Source organism: Micromys minutus (genome assembly GCF_963924665.1).
Source record: "Micromys minutus genome assembly, chromosome: 13".
Classification (NCBI taxonomy): Eukaryota; Metazoa; Chordata; class Mammalia; order Rodentia; family Muridae; genus Micromys; species Micromys minutus.
In genome coordinates, this window is record NC_137982.1 from 7,977,550 (window position 1) to 7,991,510 (window position 13,961).

At 43.6% G+C, this 13,961-nt stretch overlaps 1 protein-coding gene across 3 annotated transcripts in view; it reads left to right on the plus strand.

Annotated features, from left to right (window-relative positions):
• Positions 1–13,961, plus strand: part of NUP214 (nucleoporin 214) — an 82,011-nt gene that overhangs the window by 53,972 nt on the left and 14,078 nt on the right. For 2 of the 3 annotated variants that reach the window (XM_080927262.1, XM_080927263.1), the window contains exons 28-30: positions 22–80; positions 1,918–3,675; positions 6,809–6,879. In XM_080927262.1, coding sequence (XP_080783388.1) covers positions 22–80; positions 1,918–3,675; positions 6,809–6,879 — 1,888 coding nt within the window. The remainder of the gene's footprint in view (positions 1–21; positions 81–1,917; positions 3,676–6,808; positions 6,880–13,961) is intronic. The other variant, XM_080927264.1, reaches the window with a different exon arrangement.

The following is a 13,961-nucleotide window of genomic DNA, read 5'->3' on the forward strand; positions in this document are numbered from 1 at the left end:
TTCTCTGTTTCCACTCCTCAGAACCTTTACTTTTGGGACAGTCTCACCAGCCCCATCTTCTAGTTTCACTGCCGCACCAGGTACAGTCCCGTGCTATATAGGGTTTGTTTGTGTTTTCCTCATGAAAGAATGCTGTATGTGAATGTGTAACATTGTACATTGTAACTTTGTGGCTCTTTTTCAGGTGGTACAGTCAGGTTAGTACTAATGTTGTGCATCAGAGACATGTTAAAGGGCTGAGACTAGCTCTGTGGCAGGGCAGCTTCCCAGCACACAGACACCCTGGCTTGAATTCATAGCATCAGGGCAACAGCAGAGTGTTTAACCCAGAATTTGATGTGGAGCTGCTGAGGAGGCTTAGCACCTGGGTCAGGCCACACATCCCAATGTCATTCCTGGGACCCACATGGAGAGAACTGACCCCTGAAAGTTGCCCTCTGCCTGCCACATTCTCTGTGACATGCAAACATGCACACAAAGTATTTGAATGCAGTAATTTTTTAAAGAACCTCTTGGGAAGAAGATCTTTTTACATAACTATAAACAGGGGAAAGACTTGCTTTTTAAAGTATAATTTGCTGTAACCTTCTAATGTTAACACACAAACTTGGTCTCAAGAAGAGGTATACATAGTACCATGGAAGGAAAAGATCAAACCTTGTCCTAAACACTAGTCCACATACCTGTGCTAGGAATCCAGACCCACCCAAAAGAGAACAGTTTTGTCAAGTTTCTCCAAGCTCCAAGTAATTAAATATATTTTTATTTTATTCATAAGGAAGCCTTTACTTTGATGTGTTTTTATTAGGAAATTGTGAAATATAAAATGTACAATGGAGTTTCAAGTCACTCCATAGCAACCACTGCAGTTCGGCTGCATTTTCTTTGCAGAATTTTGTCTTTAGCTAGTTCTCATGTAACCACGTGTTTTCTATTACCTTTGCTGGGTCTGCTGACACAGGTTAGAATCTCAGCTGCATAGAAGTTGAGATAGGAAGCTCTCAAATGTAAAGCCTGTCTAGACTAGAGTTAGGGCCAGCCTGGGCTCCTTAGTGCTGGACTTTCTCTAAATAAAACGTAGAAAGGAGACAGCTAGGCATAGACAAGAGCCTGTCCCAGGGCCAGGGAGTCATGCTAGTGGCTCACAGTTCTCTCCCATGGCCTTGCCATGCTTTGATAGTCTGTCTGCTCTTCCGTGTTCTTCTGGACCACATGTGTGATAGATAAGACATCATTCATCTTTAGTTTTTTAATCAACATGCCTTTTCTTTTTTTTGTGCTAGGAATAATGGGAACCTAACACTTTGTAGTTAACACATCTATTTGTAACATTTTATTATGAGACATGGTGTCACTGTTACATAGAGAAGCAAGTCTTAAGGAAATGCAAATCAGGATAAGATGCAGTAGTAATCCTACATCAGCTCTGAATCTGTACAATAATGGAGAACAACACAAAAGCCATAAACAACATCACCAGTAAAATAATGCCATACTCAGCAGGACCCTAGTAAACAGCTTAATTGTAGTAAAAATGACCATATGACCTTAAACAGATAATGGGAAGCCATTACCCTGGGCACTGTGTTGAGCACAGTGGAGAAAGCACAGGTAGGTTGTACTTCTCTTTGGAGACAATGTGCCCATTCCATGTAACTTAGATGTCATGTGTTTGTTGTGATGTAGTGATCATAAACAGAATCTTCATTCCTTCCCACTTGAGAGCTGACTGTCTGTGCTAATGCTCCTGTGCAGAGCAAGTGGTCTTTCTGCCCTTTCGAGAGAACCCTGCCTTTAGAACCATAGGTCTCTTCCCTGACTGAAGAGAAAGATTGCCTTAGAAGGTTAATTAGGGGAAATGTGATGAATTCTATTTTGCTAAATCCAACTCTTTTCCTGGTTTCTTTTTCTTGCCAGGAGCAGCGCCCCCCTCTAAAGAGTCAAACCAGCTTGAGTCATTCTCATTTGGCGGGGGAGGCAAACCTTTTTGTGAGACCACTCCTGGAAACTCCCCTGCCACAGGAGCTACATTGGCACCCAGCAGTTCTGTAACAACTGCCTCTCTGGAAGACTCTGCTCTATCCAACAACAAGCCTGCAGCTCCATCTGAAACTACTGTGTCCTCTGCCTCTAGCAAATTGGAAACTCCACCATCCAAGTTAGGAGAGCTTCTGTTCCCAAGTTCTCTAGCTGGAGAGACGCTAGGGAGCTTCTCAGGATTACGTGTTGGCCAAACTGAGGATTCTACAAAGCCAGTTAGTAAGGCCTCCTCCATAAACCCAGCTGGAGCCCAACCAGCCAAGCCCTCAGGGTTTAGCTTTCCTAGTACTTCAGTGTTAGGGAAGCCAGTGGAGCCCACTGTGACATCCTCTGTGAGCCCTACCCCAGCAGCACCAGTCTCAGCTCCGAATGTGAGCACTAGCAGTTCCTCGGCAACTGTCTTTGGCAGTGTGCCCCTTACTGGTGCTGGACCTTCCGGGCTCATCAGTTTTGGTGGGACCTCTTCGGCTAGTAGCAAAGTTAGTTTCTCATTTGGAAACCAACAGACTAGTAATACAGCATCATCAGCTACCCCAACATCGACCTCAGTTGCCCCTTCCCATCCAGCATCTTTCCCTACTTTGTCATTTGGTGGCCTCCTGAGTTCATCAGCTTCTTCCCTACCTGTGTCTTCTGGTAAGATCACAGAGGAAGCCACACTACCAGCTGTGCCTGAGAAGGCAGACCAGGGTGACGTGTCAGCATCAGCACCTTCACTTCCAGTCCAGCCACAGTCTACCCAGCTTCCCCAGGCATCTCTGCAGACTTCTGACCCTGTTCTTGTGCAGACCACAGACAGCAGCCCCAGCAGACTAGCATCTTCTGCCAGCCTTGTGGCATCCACAGAGTCCACTGCAGGAGCACCAGGGGGCCCTGACAGCAAGACAGAGGCAGTGTCTCCTGCTTCCACCTTTGCAGGGCCTGGGCAAGCTGCTGTGGCAGCAGCTGTTCTCCCAGGAGCAGGCTTGGCAGCCAGCGAAGCATCGAGTACCCCTAGCACCTCCAGCACTGTCTCAAGCAGTACCCCAACTTCTGCCACAGAGACAACTATATTTGGGACTGCCACTTCTGGCTCTTCAGTCTTTACACAGCCACCTGCTGCCAGTTCTAGCTCAGCGTTCAACCAGCTCTCCAGTAACACAGCTACTGCACCCTCTGCCACCCCCGTGTTTGGGCAAGGGGTAGCCAGCATAACCAGCACAGCCACTGCTACACCACAGGCCAGCAGTTCAGGATTTGGCAGCCCTGCATTTGGTGCTTCAGCTCCTGGAGTGTTCGGACAGACAGCGTTTGGGCAGTCCCCAGCCTTTGGGCAAGCAACAAGCAGCCCTGCGAGTGGCTTCTCCTTCAGCCAGCCTGGGTTCAGCTCCGTGCCTGCTTTCGGCCAGTCTGTCTCCTCTACCCCTACATCCACCAGTGCAAATGTCTTTGGACCCACCTCAAGTACCAGCAGCCCCAGTTCCTTTTCATTTGGACAGGCTTCTACCAATACAGGAGGGACACTGTTTGGCCAGAACAACCCTCCTGCTTTTGGTCAGAGCCCTGGCTTTGGACAAGGAGGCTCTGTGTTTGGTGGTACCTCGGCCACTACCTCTACAGCAGCACCTTCAGGGTTTAGCTTTTGTCAAGCTTCTGGTAAGAATTCGAAGAACATTTTCACTTTGTTCTTTTCTGTGCTATTTAAAACACTTAACAAGCCTCCAGTGTTCTTATAATTAAAAGAGAGGAGCTGGGTGTGGTGCATGCCTATAATCCTCTCTTAGAGAGTAGAGGGAAGATTAGGAGTTCAGGGCTCATGGGTACATAATACATTCAAAGCCATTCCAGGCTGTATGAAATCATGTCTCAAAAACTAATATCCAAGATGAAGGAGGGTGCTTGCTGCCCACATGGCAGGACCTGCTCTGTCCTGATTGACTGCACCCTGTGGCTCAGTGTTCTCTGATTCTCTTCCTCAACAAGCTCTCTACTTTGCTGACCACAAGATTACCAATTTCACAGGTTAGAAAGTACACCTGTTTGTTTAAGGCCACAGCAAGCAATCCACCTCTTAATTACAATTTTTTTTTTTAATTTGGAAGACAGGTCAGAGACCCTATAACTGTCAGACTCAGGTAGTCTGACCTCATAGTAGATGGTGCAGGTGATAGAGTAGGGAGGATCCAGGTCTCTCTATTTAGTTAATTGCTCTGTGGATAATTTTTATTTCTTTTGATGCCATCTTTCTTGTGGGAATCAGGCATATTGCTACTTTGAATAGCAACTACACATATACAAAATGCACACATTGTACTATTTTTGAAGAGAAAACTGGATGCTTCATTCTGTATCCAATCTTAGCATCTACTTTTACTTATAAAAGTTCCCAGTAGACATGGTAATGTGGAGATGTGTTCCAATTTTGGCTTCTAGTGGTTCTCTTATGAGAGGTAATTCTTGCCAGGCAGTAGTGGCGCACACCTTTAATCCCAGCACTCAAGAGGCAGAGGCAGGAGGATCTCAGGAAGTTTGAGGACAGCCGGGGTACACAAAGAAACCCTACACAGACGGGGGAAAAACACAAAGAAGAGGTAATTGTTAAGCATTTAGGCTCCAGAATAAACAAGATACCAATGGTTTCCTGGAAGGCAGGATAGCACATAATTTCGAATTCTTTTTTTTTTTTCAGTGATAATTGAAACAACTTGTAATTTGTTAAAAGGAAATGGTTTCCCTTCTTTTAATGAGTGTTAAATTCTTAGCAAAACAACTCTAAAGACACAGTAGGCAGAGATACACAACTGTGGACACCACCATCCCACCCCACTTCCACCCATGCCCTGATGCTGTGCAAATAAGACCCATTTGGTGATGGGCATTTAATGGACAGGGAGAAGGCCTAAGACGTAAAGAAGATTGTGCACTGCTTGTCCTGAGCATCGGGGACAGGACTTTAAAAAGCCTGTGCACACCAGTGAGCCCACTTACCAAATTTGGAGCCTCCAGAGGGGCCTTATTTAAGCATAGAGTATTTGAATGGATTGTGGAGCCCACCTCCAGGACTAGTTGAGGAATTTACATGTGTCTGTTTTCACCCCTCTAATTAGCTCCAGAAATGAGCGAGAAACTCCACCCCCTCTTAGTTAAAGGCCTGTATCACTTGCCTCACTGCCAGAAGATAGTCCACCCTGATGGGATACAGTGCTTGAGTGTATGTAGATTAGGGAGAGAGAGTCCTAGTGTAGGTCACTGGAAAGTACTCTTATGAGCCAAGATAGTGAGGGTGTGCCACCCTGCCCGAACCACCACCTGGTAGAAGACCTCAGTTCTATAGACTTCGTAATTTATGTTACTTTAAAATGCTAACAGGGAGGTAAGTGCCTTGCAATTGGCCTTCCACATGTGTGGGTTCTGTACCTACAGATGTGGCCCGCCATGGATTAAAATAATTAGGAGAAATCTGTACTGGCAATGTACACTTTGTCTTGTCATTATCCCTCAGCAGTACAAAGGAACAGCTACTTAACATAGTGTCTCCTGTATACTGCAGTGTACCAAAGTCATCCCAAGATGATGGAAGATATATGGGAGGCTGGACACATGGGCTCAAACACCACACCACACCACACCACACCACGTCATGAATAAGACTGCTACGTCCTCAGATTTTATATCTGGGTATCCTCAGAGATCTAGAACTGATCCCTTGTGGATACCAAGGAACAGCTGTGTTTACATAGAATTTTCATTTTCTCAGTGGGGAAACAATTTTTAAAAAATTGTTAATATATTTATTGACACTTTTGTGTGTGCGCATGCATGTGTGTAATGTATTTTGATCAGAATCACACACATCTCCGTTCCCTGTCTTATTCTCCTCTCTGAAACTGTTCTTCTCAACAACCCCTTCCTGCTTTCTGTTCCTTTTCTTTTTTAAATGACTGTCTGAGTTTAATAGCTTTAATAACTTTTATGAGCATAGATATGGGATGCTTACTGGACCACAAATAACTTATCCATAAATACACTTCTGAAGAAAAGTGACTCTCCTCCAGTAGCCATTAACTAGCCAGAAGGTCCTCAACTAGGGGTAGGGCCTTATGTGTTCCTCCCATTCCGTTCTGGACCGTTAGCAGGCAGATAATCATTGCTGCTGTAAGTTCGTGAGCACAACAGCCATATCATGTTTAAAAATGATTTTACTCTCTTCCTTCCAAAGGTCATGCTCTTAAATTCTTTATACTCCTTGCTCTGTCTTCCATGGTGTGCTGGAAACCTTTTGTCTAGCTTAGGGTAGGACACCTAACAGTCGCTTAGTCTCAGCACAGTTAGGAGTCTCTTCATTAACCAACTGCCCACTACAAAAGGCTTCTCTGACCAAGACTGAGCGCAGTATTACTCAGAAAGAAATTGGACTTGTCTATTTAGCAGAGCAACAGCAGCTTCTTCCCACATGTCTGTGACCTCCTCAGCCTGGGCTTTTGACCAGTTTGTTTACAGGGCCAGGAATGAATTCCCTCCTGTGGAACAGGCCTCTAAGTGGAAAGTAATTGGTTACTTCCATGCATTTGTGCCATGGCTGCATAAATAGGCACGTCTTTTTCAGCGGGTTAGTATTGCAGCATGTAGGATACGATCACCTCACCACTGGAGAAGGACAGTGATGGCTTTTACACCCAGTGATGTTCATAACACATCTAAAGACTGTTGGTGTTTTGATTTGGTTTGGGTTTAGTTTTGATGTTAAAAAGATTTCACCAAATTAAATATCTGTCTTTGTGTCTTACAGGTTTTGGGTCTAGTAATACTGGTTCTGTGTTTGGTCAAGCAGCCAGTAGCAGTGGATCAGTGTTTGGCCAGGTACGTGGACATGACTGTCTCTATCTGTGTGAGCATCTATCTAGTTTTTTCCCAGTGTAATAAACTCAGTTTATGCTCAAGGATCCAGGCTGGCCTGAACATACTCTGTACTGTAAACTAGGATGGCCTCAAACTCAGAGTCTCAGTTCTGCCTTCGCTTCCGGAATGCTGGCATTAAAGGCATGCACTACCTCACCTGGCCTCAGATGCCTTTAGGGTAAAAGAGGCCCTACTGCCGATTAAAGAGAATCACCAGTGTATGAGTCACTCTTTAGCAGTACTCTGAGAGAAGTAACTTACTGGACTTACAGACTCTGTCTGTCCTCTCAGATCAAGGCTGACAAGCCATGGATAACCATGAACTAAAGCCGATCGATGGCCTTATTGTCTTTGTACAATCACTGACCTAAGGTGATTTTTACATCTTTGTTTTTATATGGATGAAATCTTGGACCTTGTTTGTTTCATGTTAGACAAGTACTCTATCCTGAGCTACATGCCCGGTTCCCCATCCTTCCTCCCTTTTTTGTTTTTGGTTTTGTTTTTTGAAATCAGGCCTATGTTTCAGAGACTGGCTTACACTTGCTGTCCTCCTGCCTTAATATCCCATGTAGCTTTAATTTTAGACCCATACCACCAACCTCAACATTTTGCTATCATAGTTGTTTTTACTTTTTAATGGTTGTTTAGGAAGAAGACTGTAGCAGGGACTACAGCACCCGACTCTCTACTGAGTTGCCTGTGGTTCTAGGTCCCTGGTAGTCTGAGCTGTGGCACTTGGGCTGGGCAGAATTTTGTGCTTTAATGAAAACTCATATAATCAGGTTGACTACTGCATAGATAAGTGCTGTTTGTGTCTCCATTTAAAAGGACAGTGTGGTCCCGAGAGACTGAGTCACACAGCACAGCAGCCTCAGCAGAGACCCTACAGAAGACAAGTGAGATGAAGCTGTGAGAGCCCACAGTGAGCACAGTGGTGGGCAGAGCGGCTGTCTCTCAGTCCGCACTTCCCTTTGGAGATGGGCTTCACCCCACTTAGTGATCTTAGAAGAGAGAGGGATCTTTGCTAATAGAAACTACCAAGAATGGCAGAAAATGCTGCATAAAACATGGAAGCACTCTTTTTAACAGCACTACTGAACTACTGTACCAAGCTAAGGTGGGGAAGACGAGGACCCAGAAAAAGGAAAATGGAGCTCAGGAGCCATTTCCTCCATGACCACATTCACTAACTTAAGAAAACCGGGATGTTTGTAGTCAGTAGCTCCCATGGCCAGAAACCAAGATGTGTACAGAGTGAAGAGTCCAGAAGGGAGCTGCTCCAGATCCATGGGGCTTGGCCTGTGCAAGTAGTCTGATGTCCCAGAATAGCAAGAAGAGCAGTTTAGACACCCTTCACTCCGTGCCTTAAGTTAGTCCAGGAGTTCTAAACAAGCACAGAATAAACATCAGAAGAAGCACATTTACAGACACTTCTACAGTGATACAGACAGCTGTGTTTACATGTTGAGATGTAAAAGAGAAACTTAAAAGTTGCAGTAAAGAATGAGAAATTCTACGATGTGTCAACATACCTTTAAAAGGACCACATGGAGCTCCTATTTTTAAAAAGTAGTAAATGACACGTAAGGGCACTCTGGATATGTTCAACAGCAGACCAGACCCAGCAGGAAAGCAGGGGTACACAAGGGTGCTCAGAGGGCTTAGGCTCTGGAGACTGGGCGGCTTTATAGCTATTCTGCTCTGCCTCAGCAGCACCAAAGTAGCTGTGGGTGGTCTGGAGAGACAGAGCAGTGGGCTGTGGGCTGGAGAGACACTCAGCAGTTAAGAGCCTTTGTTGCTCTTGCAAAGGACCTAGATTTGGTTTCCAGTACCCACATTGTGGCTCACGACATGTTTGAGCTGTGTTCTTCTGGAAGAAAAAGAGCAGCTGGGGGTAGTGGGCCATGCCTTTAGATCCCAGCACTCAGGAACTAGAGGTCTACTGAGGATCTCAACCTGGTCTACTCAGGATCTCTGAGTTTGAAGCCAGCCTGGTCTACAGATCAAATTCCAGAATATCTAGGGCCACACCAAAAAAAAAAAAAAAAAACCCTATGCCAAAAAAAAGAAAGGAGGGAGGGGAGACACAGCAGCCAAATACAGTGTGCTGCTCCTCACAGAACAAAATGGTTGGATGCCCTAACCCACCCAACCTGTGCTGATGTGTGGAGAGGGAAGCCTACAGTACCTGCTTCAGAGTGCTAGGCCAGGCAGGCTCACCTGAGGGCACAGCGGTTCTAATAAGTGCTCACTCTGAGAGAATTTCAGGAGCCCTGTGAAGCGGAGTACGTGCTGCCTAGAGCATTGACCTCACAGAGCACCAAACATTTGTCAGGATTCAGTAAGCTTTTCATATGGAAAGCTTGGACTTAACAAAAAGATTAGGGCTGGTATGTGGTCTTGGCGGGTGCAGGGTCATGCACACACATGTACACACACATAAATATATAAAAAAGAAACAGAAAAGAAGACAGTGCTATTGTCCGACACTGTCATTGCTTAAGACTGCAGTTCCACAACTCATAAGGCCATGTCAGGAAGATCACCAGACAGGTTCTAAGTCAACTTAGACTACATACTAGCAATATCTTATCTCATAAATAATTTTAAAACTAAAATGGGACTTGCAAGGTAGCTCAGTGGTTAAAGGAGCTTGTGACCTAAGTTTGAGCCCCAGGAATTGAAATGGAAGCAGAGAAGTAACTCCTGCAAATTGTCCATACATTATATACATGTATTGCTGGGCTGTGCATGCACACACACACACACACAAGAGGTGGGGAAGAGCTGAATTGGTAATTTTTATGTTTTATTTTACAATAATATAAAAAAAGAAAATCTCCTAGACATGACAGCACATTACCTATAATCTCAAAACTCAGGAAATAGGAACAGGAGGATCACTGCAAGTTCGAAACCAGGTTGTGTTATTTAATTGAATTTAAACCAGTTTGTACAAACTAAAAATAAGTAAATCAATAACACTCATCACAGAAAGAAAAAATAAAGGAGAGTTCAGCAGGGTAAAGGCATTTGTCAAAACTAATGATCTCAAGACTGATCTTTGGAACCTACATGGTAGAACCAGAGAATTGATTTCGCTAAGTTTGTCCTCTTATCTCTACAAGCTTGTAATGATTCATACACACACGTAAAAATAAGTAAATGTAATTTTTAAAAATTACTAAAGGGACAGATAACCAATTGGCATAAAGATGGTCAATTTAATTAGTAATACAATTTAAAAGCACAGACATACATACTGATAATTTTGCAAAAGTCAGAAGGCCGGAGGAATACACTGTGTATTCCTGAATACACTGATGTGCTTGTTAAACATGAGTATCCAAGTGTGGTTCCAGCATCTAAGAGGCAGAGACAGACAGAAAGATCTTCAGGGCTTCCTTGACCAGGCATCCTACCCAGTGAGTAAGTTCCAGGTTCAGTGAGACCCCAGTCTCAAAAAGTAAACTAAAGCAGAGAAGCTATTGAGGAAAACACTCAACATCAATGCCTAGCTTCACACACAGATAAATGTCTGCATGTCTCAGGACACACGAATGCTCCTGATGGGAGCATAAATGGGTTACCATTCCCAGTGGCTACAGCCTTTTAATACAGCTCTTCATGTTGTACTGACTTGACTCAAACCGTAAAATTATTTTGGTGCTACTTCATAACTGATTGCTACTGTTATGAATCATAAATATCTGTTGGTACCCCCAAGGGGATCTCAACCACAGATTAAGAACTGCTGCTCCAGAGCCTCCCAGATCCTTGTCTTGGAATACCACAGAGGCTTCATTGTCTCCTTACATAGCCTCAAGTCCAAGAAGAGGACAATTAGATGCCTATTATTGCTCTAGAAGAGCATGTGGGCCGGAAGTGTTGCTGGGCTGATATTTGAAAACTTGTTTTCCCTAAGGGAGAGAAGGTGGTAGACAACCTGTTGAACTGGTTTCAGAGAGTTGGGGGCTGCAAGTGAGCACTGAGTCAAAAGCTTAGATAGTGGAAAGGGGACCTTGGCAGAGACTGAGAACAGTTGCTGCTGCAGTGTCATGAATGGCCAGTGAATGTGAGGAGAAACCAAAACTGCATTAAACAGTGGGGAATAAAATTTCAGCAGGCTGGGCTGTGTGGGCAATGTTGGTACACACCTTTAATTCCAGCACTTCGGAGGCAGAGACAGGTGGGTCTCAGAGTTCAAGGCCTGGTCTGTAGAGGCTTAGTTCCAGGACAGCCAGGGATACACAGAGAAAGCTCTGTCTCAAAAAAACAAAACAGCAGATAATACTCGCTACTTTTAAACATCCCTCATTGTTAACATGTAGAGATTCATATGTTGCTGGTGGTTCTGTTTAATTATACAGATGTAGTTTGAGGCCTTATCAAAGGCTAATAGTACTTCTGCCACATGACCCAGCAGTTTTGACTCCAAGGTGTTATGACCAAAAAGGAGCTCCTTTTTTTTTTTTTTTTTTTTTGTCAGTGTGTACTGTAGATGAAGCAGCTGGAATGTACATCAGCAAAACATTATTCAGCCATAAAAAGAAGTGAAGTTCTGATTCATGCTACACATGATTAACATGGGCAAAGCAGAATAAGCCAGCTGCACCAGGATAGTACTGGATGGCTCTACTTGTATTAAATACCTCAGTGTGTAAATCCATCAAAGCAGGCAGAAACAGACATGGGCTAAAGCAGTGGTTCTCAGCCTTCCCAATGTTGTGAACCTTTAGTACAGTTCCTCATCTTGTAGTGAGCCTCAACTATAAAATTATTTTGTTGCAACTTCATAACTAACCTTTCTACTATTGTGAATTGTAATTTAAAATATATATGTTTCTCATTGGTCTTGGGCAAGCCCTGTGAAAGGTTCTTTGATCTCCAGGTTAAGAACCATTGGACTACAGGGAGAAAGAATGAGACAGTGTAGTTTAACAGTTACAATATTTCAGCTAGGACTATTGAGTTCTGTCCATACTAGTGGTATAATTGGGGACACTGGGTGTAATCACTGCCATTGCCATGGGAGAACAGATGATCCAAATGCCAATATTGCTATATATTTTGCCATCAATTTTAAAAATTGACAGTGACATGCTAAACTCCTTTTGGGCTTAAGTTTGAAGTCATTGTATTTCTTGTGCCAAACTATATAACAGGTTAGAAGATAAACATGTACAGATACCCCCTAATACCCTACCCGCCCCTCAGAACATAAACACACACAAACATACACTCTGTTTCTAAGAAAAGCAAGGCCTGGTTGTAAACTGATACAACCACTCTGGAAATCAGTCTGGCGGTTCCTCAGAAAAATGGACATAGTACTACCTGAAGACCCAGTTATTCTACTTCTGGGCATTTACCCCAGAGACGCTCCAACATACAACAAAGATACATGCACCACAATGTTCATTGCAGCTCTATTTATAATAGCCAGAAGCTGGAAAGAACCCAGATGTCCTTCAGTAGATGAATGGATACAAAAATTGTGGTACATTTACACAATGGAGTACTGCTCAGCTATCAGAAACAATGACTTAACGAAATTCTTAAGAAAATGGATGCATCTAGAGAATATCATCCTGAGTGAGATAACCCAGTCACAAAAAAACAGACATAATAATGCAGTCACTGATAGTGGGATACTAACCCCAGAAAGCTATGAACACCCCAGAAACAACTCACAGACTGTGTGAAGTTCAAGAAAAGAAAAAGAATATATTTTAATTAAAATAGAACTGTATCACATCCCCCTTTCCTTCCTACAGCCCCTCCCACTTTCTCTCCTATCCCCTCAAATTAATAACCTCTTTTCCTATATTATTGTTACATATATACATATGTGTATGTATATGTACCCACAAATACTTAATTACAACCTTAAAAAATTATTCGTATACTTTTATACAAAAATGCTTAAAAATTTGTACATTTATGTTTGTTTTTTTAAAATAAAGTTTAAAAAAAAGACAGCAAAGAAAAGACATTTATATGCACTGGGGCTGGTAAAATATCAAACTGGGAACTCATCACTCTAAAAGAGCAAAGTAGTATTCATTTTAAAAAGGCAACATAAACAAGTTTCAAAAACATATCATTTAATAAAGAAATTAATAATTCCGTTGCATAGAAAAACCACCCCCCTCAAAAAAAAAAAAAAAAAAAAAAGAGGCAAGACCTGAAACACCAAAGGAGCCTGAATGATTACCTAGCTCTGCCTTGAACAGTGACCTTGCTCCAGCTCAGCTAGGAGACAGATAGACTGAGACCGTCCAGTACCAGCCAGAATGAGCACAGCACCCTGACGTAGACTTTCTTCCTGGTCCTCAGACAAGAAAGATCCGTCTCTGGGACACAAGGATACCTCTATCACTGTTATCCTTTTAGTGCAAGGTCTAGTATACAAGGAAGAGTGCCAGGTGAGCGACACCCCAGCCCTGGGAGGTGAGGTAGCCTGACCATGTAGGAACACTCAAGCACTTGCAACACAGCCAGTCGACTAGTGAGGATCCAAACAAAAACTGGTGGGACAGTGCTGGCACCTGTGGGATGGAGTCTCAGCAGAGAAACAGGTTTAAGAAGCAGCCTTGATCTGCATGGAGTTTGAGTCTACTGCCTGGGGCAGAAGTGAGAGCTACAGAGACTTAGCTTTGGACTTTGATTCATACTTACTTCAGTCAACAGAAAATGACCACTAGGCAGAAAGTGAGTGAGTTACTCGCTTCTGCTCATTCTGTGGATGGCCTGTGTTGAGAGCATTTGGTTTTCTAGAGCAGAATGTTTATATTTGATGACTTCCTATGTCCCAGCCTGATGTGGGGATGTTAGGGACACTGGATTTATGCTTCAGTTGTCATGGTTTCTGCCCTTGCAAAGGCCATTAGTGCTTACTCACGGTGGCAGTTTTTTAAAGAAGCTTAAGGGTGGGAACTATCCAGTAGAATTAAGTGCACTGCCCTAAAACCAAACTTGGTCTTCTATGCAGAACAGCAGAGACACTGGGGCTGCGGGGAGAACAGCCAGATATGCTG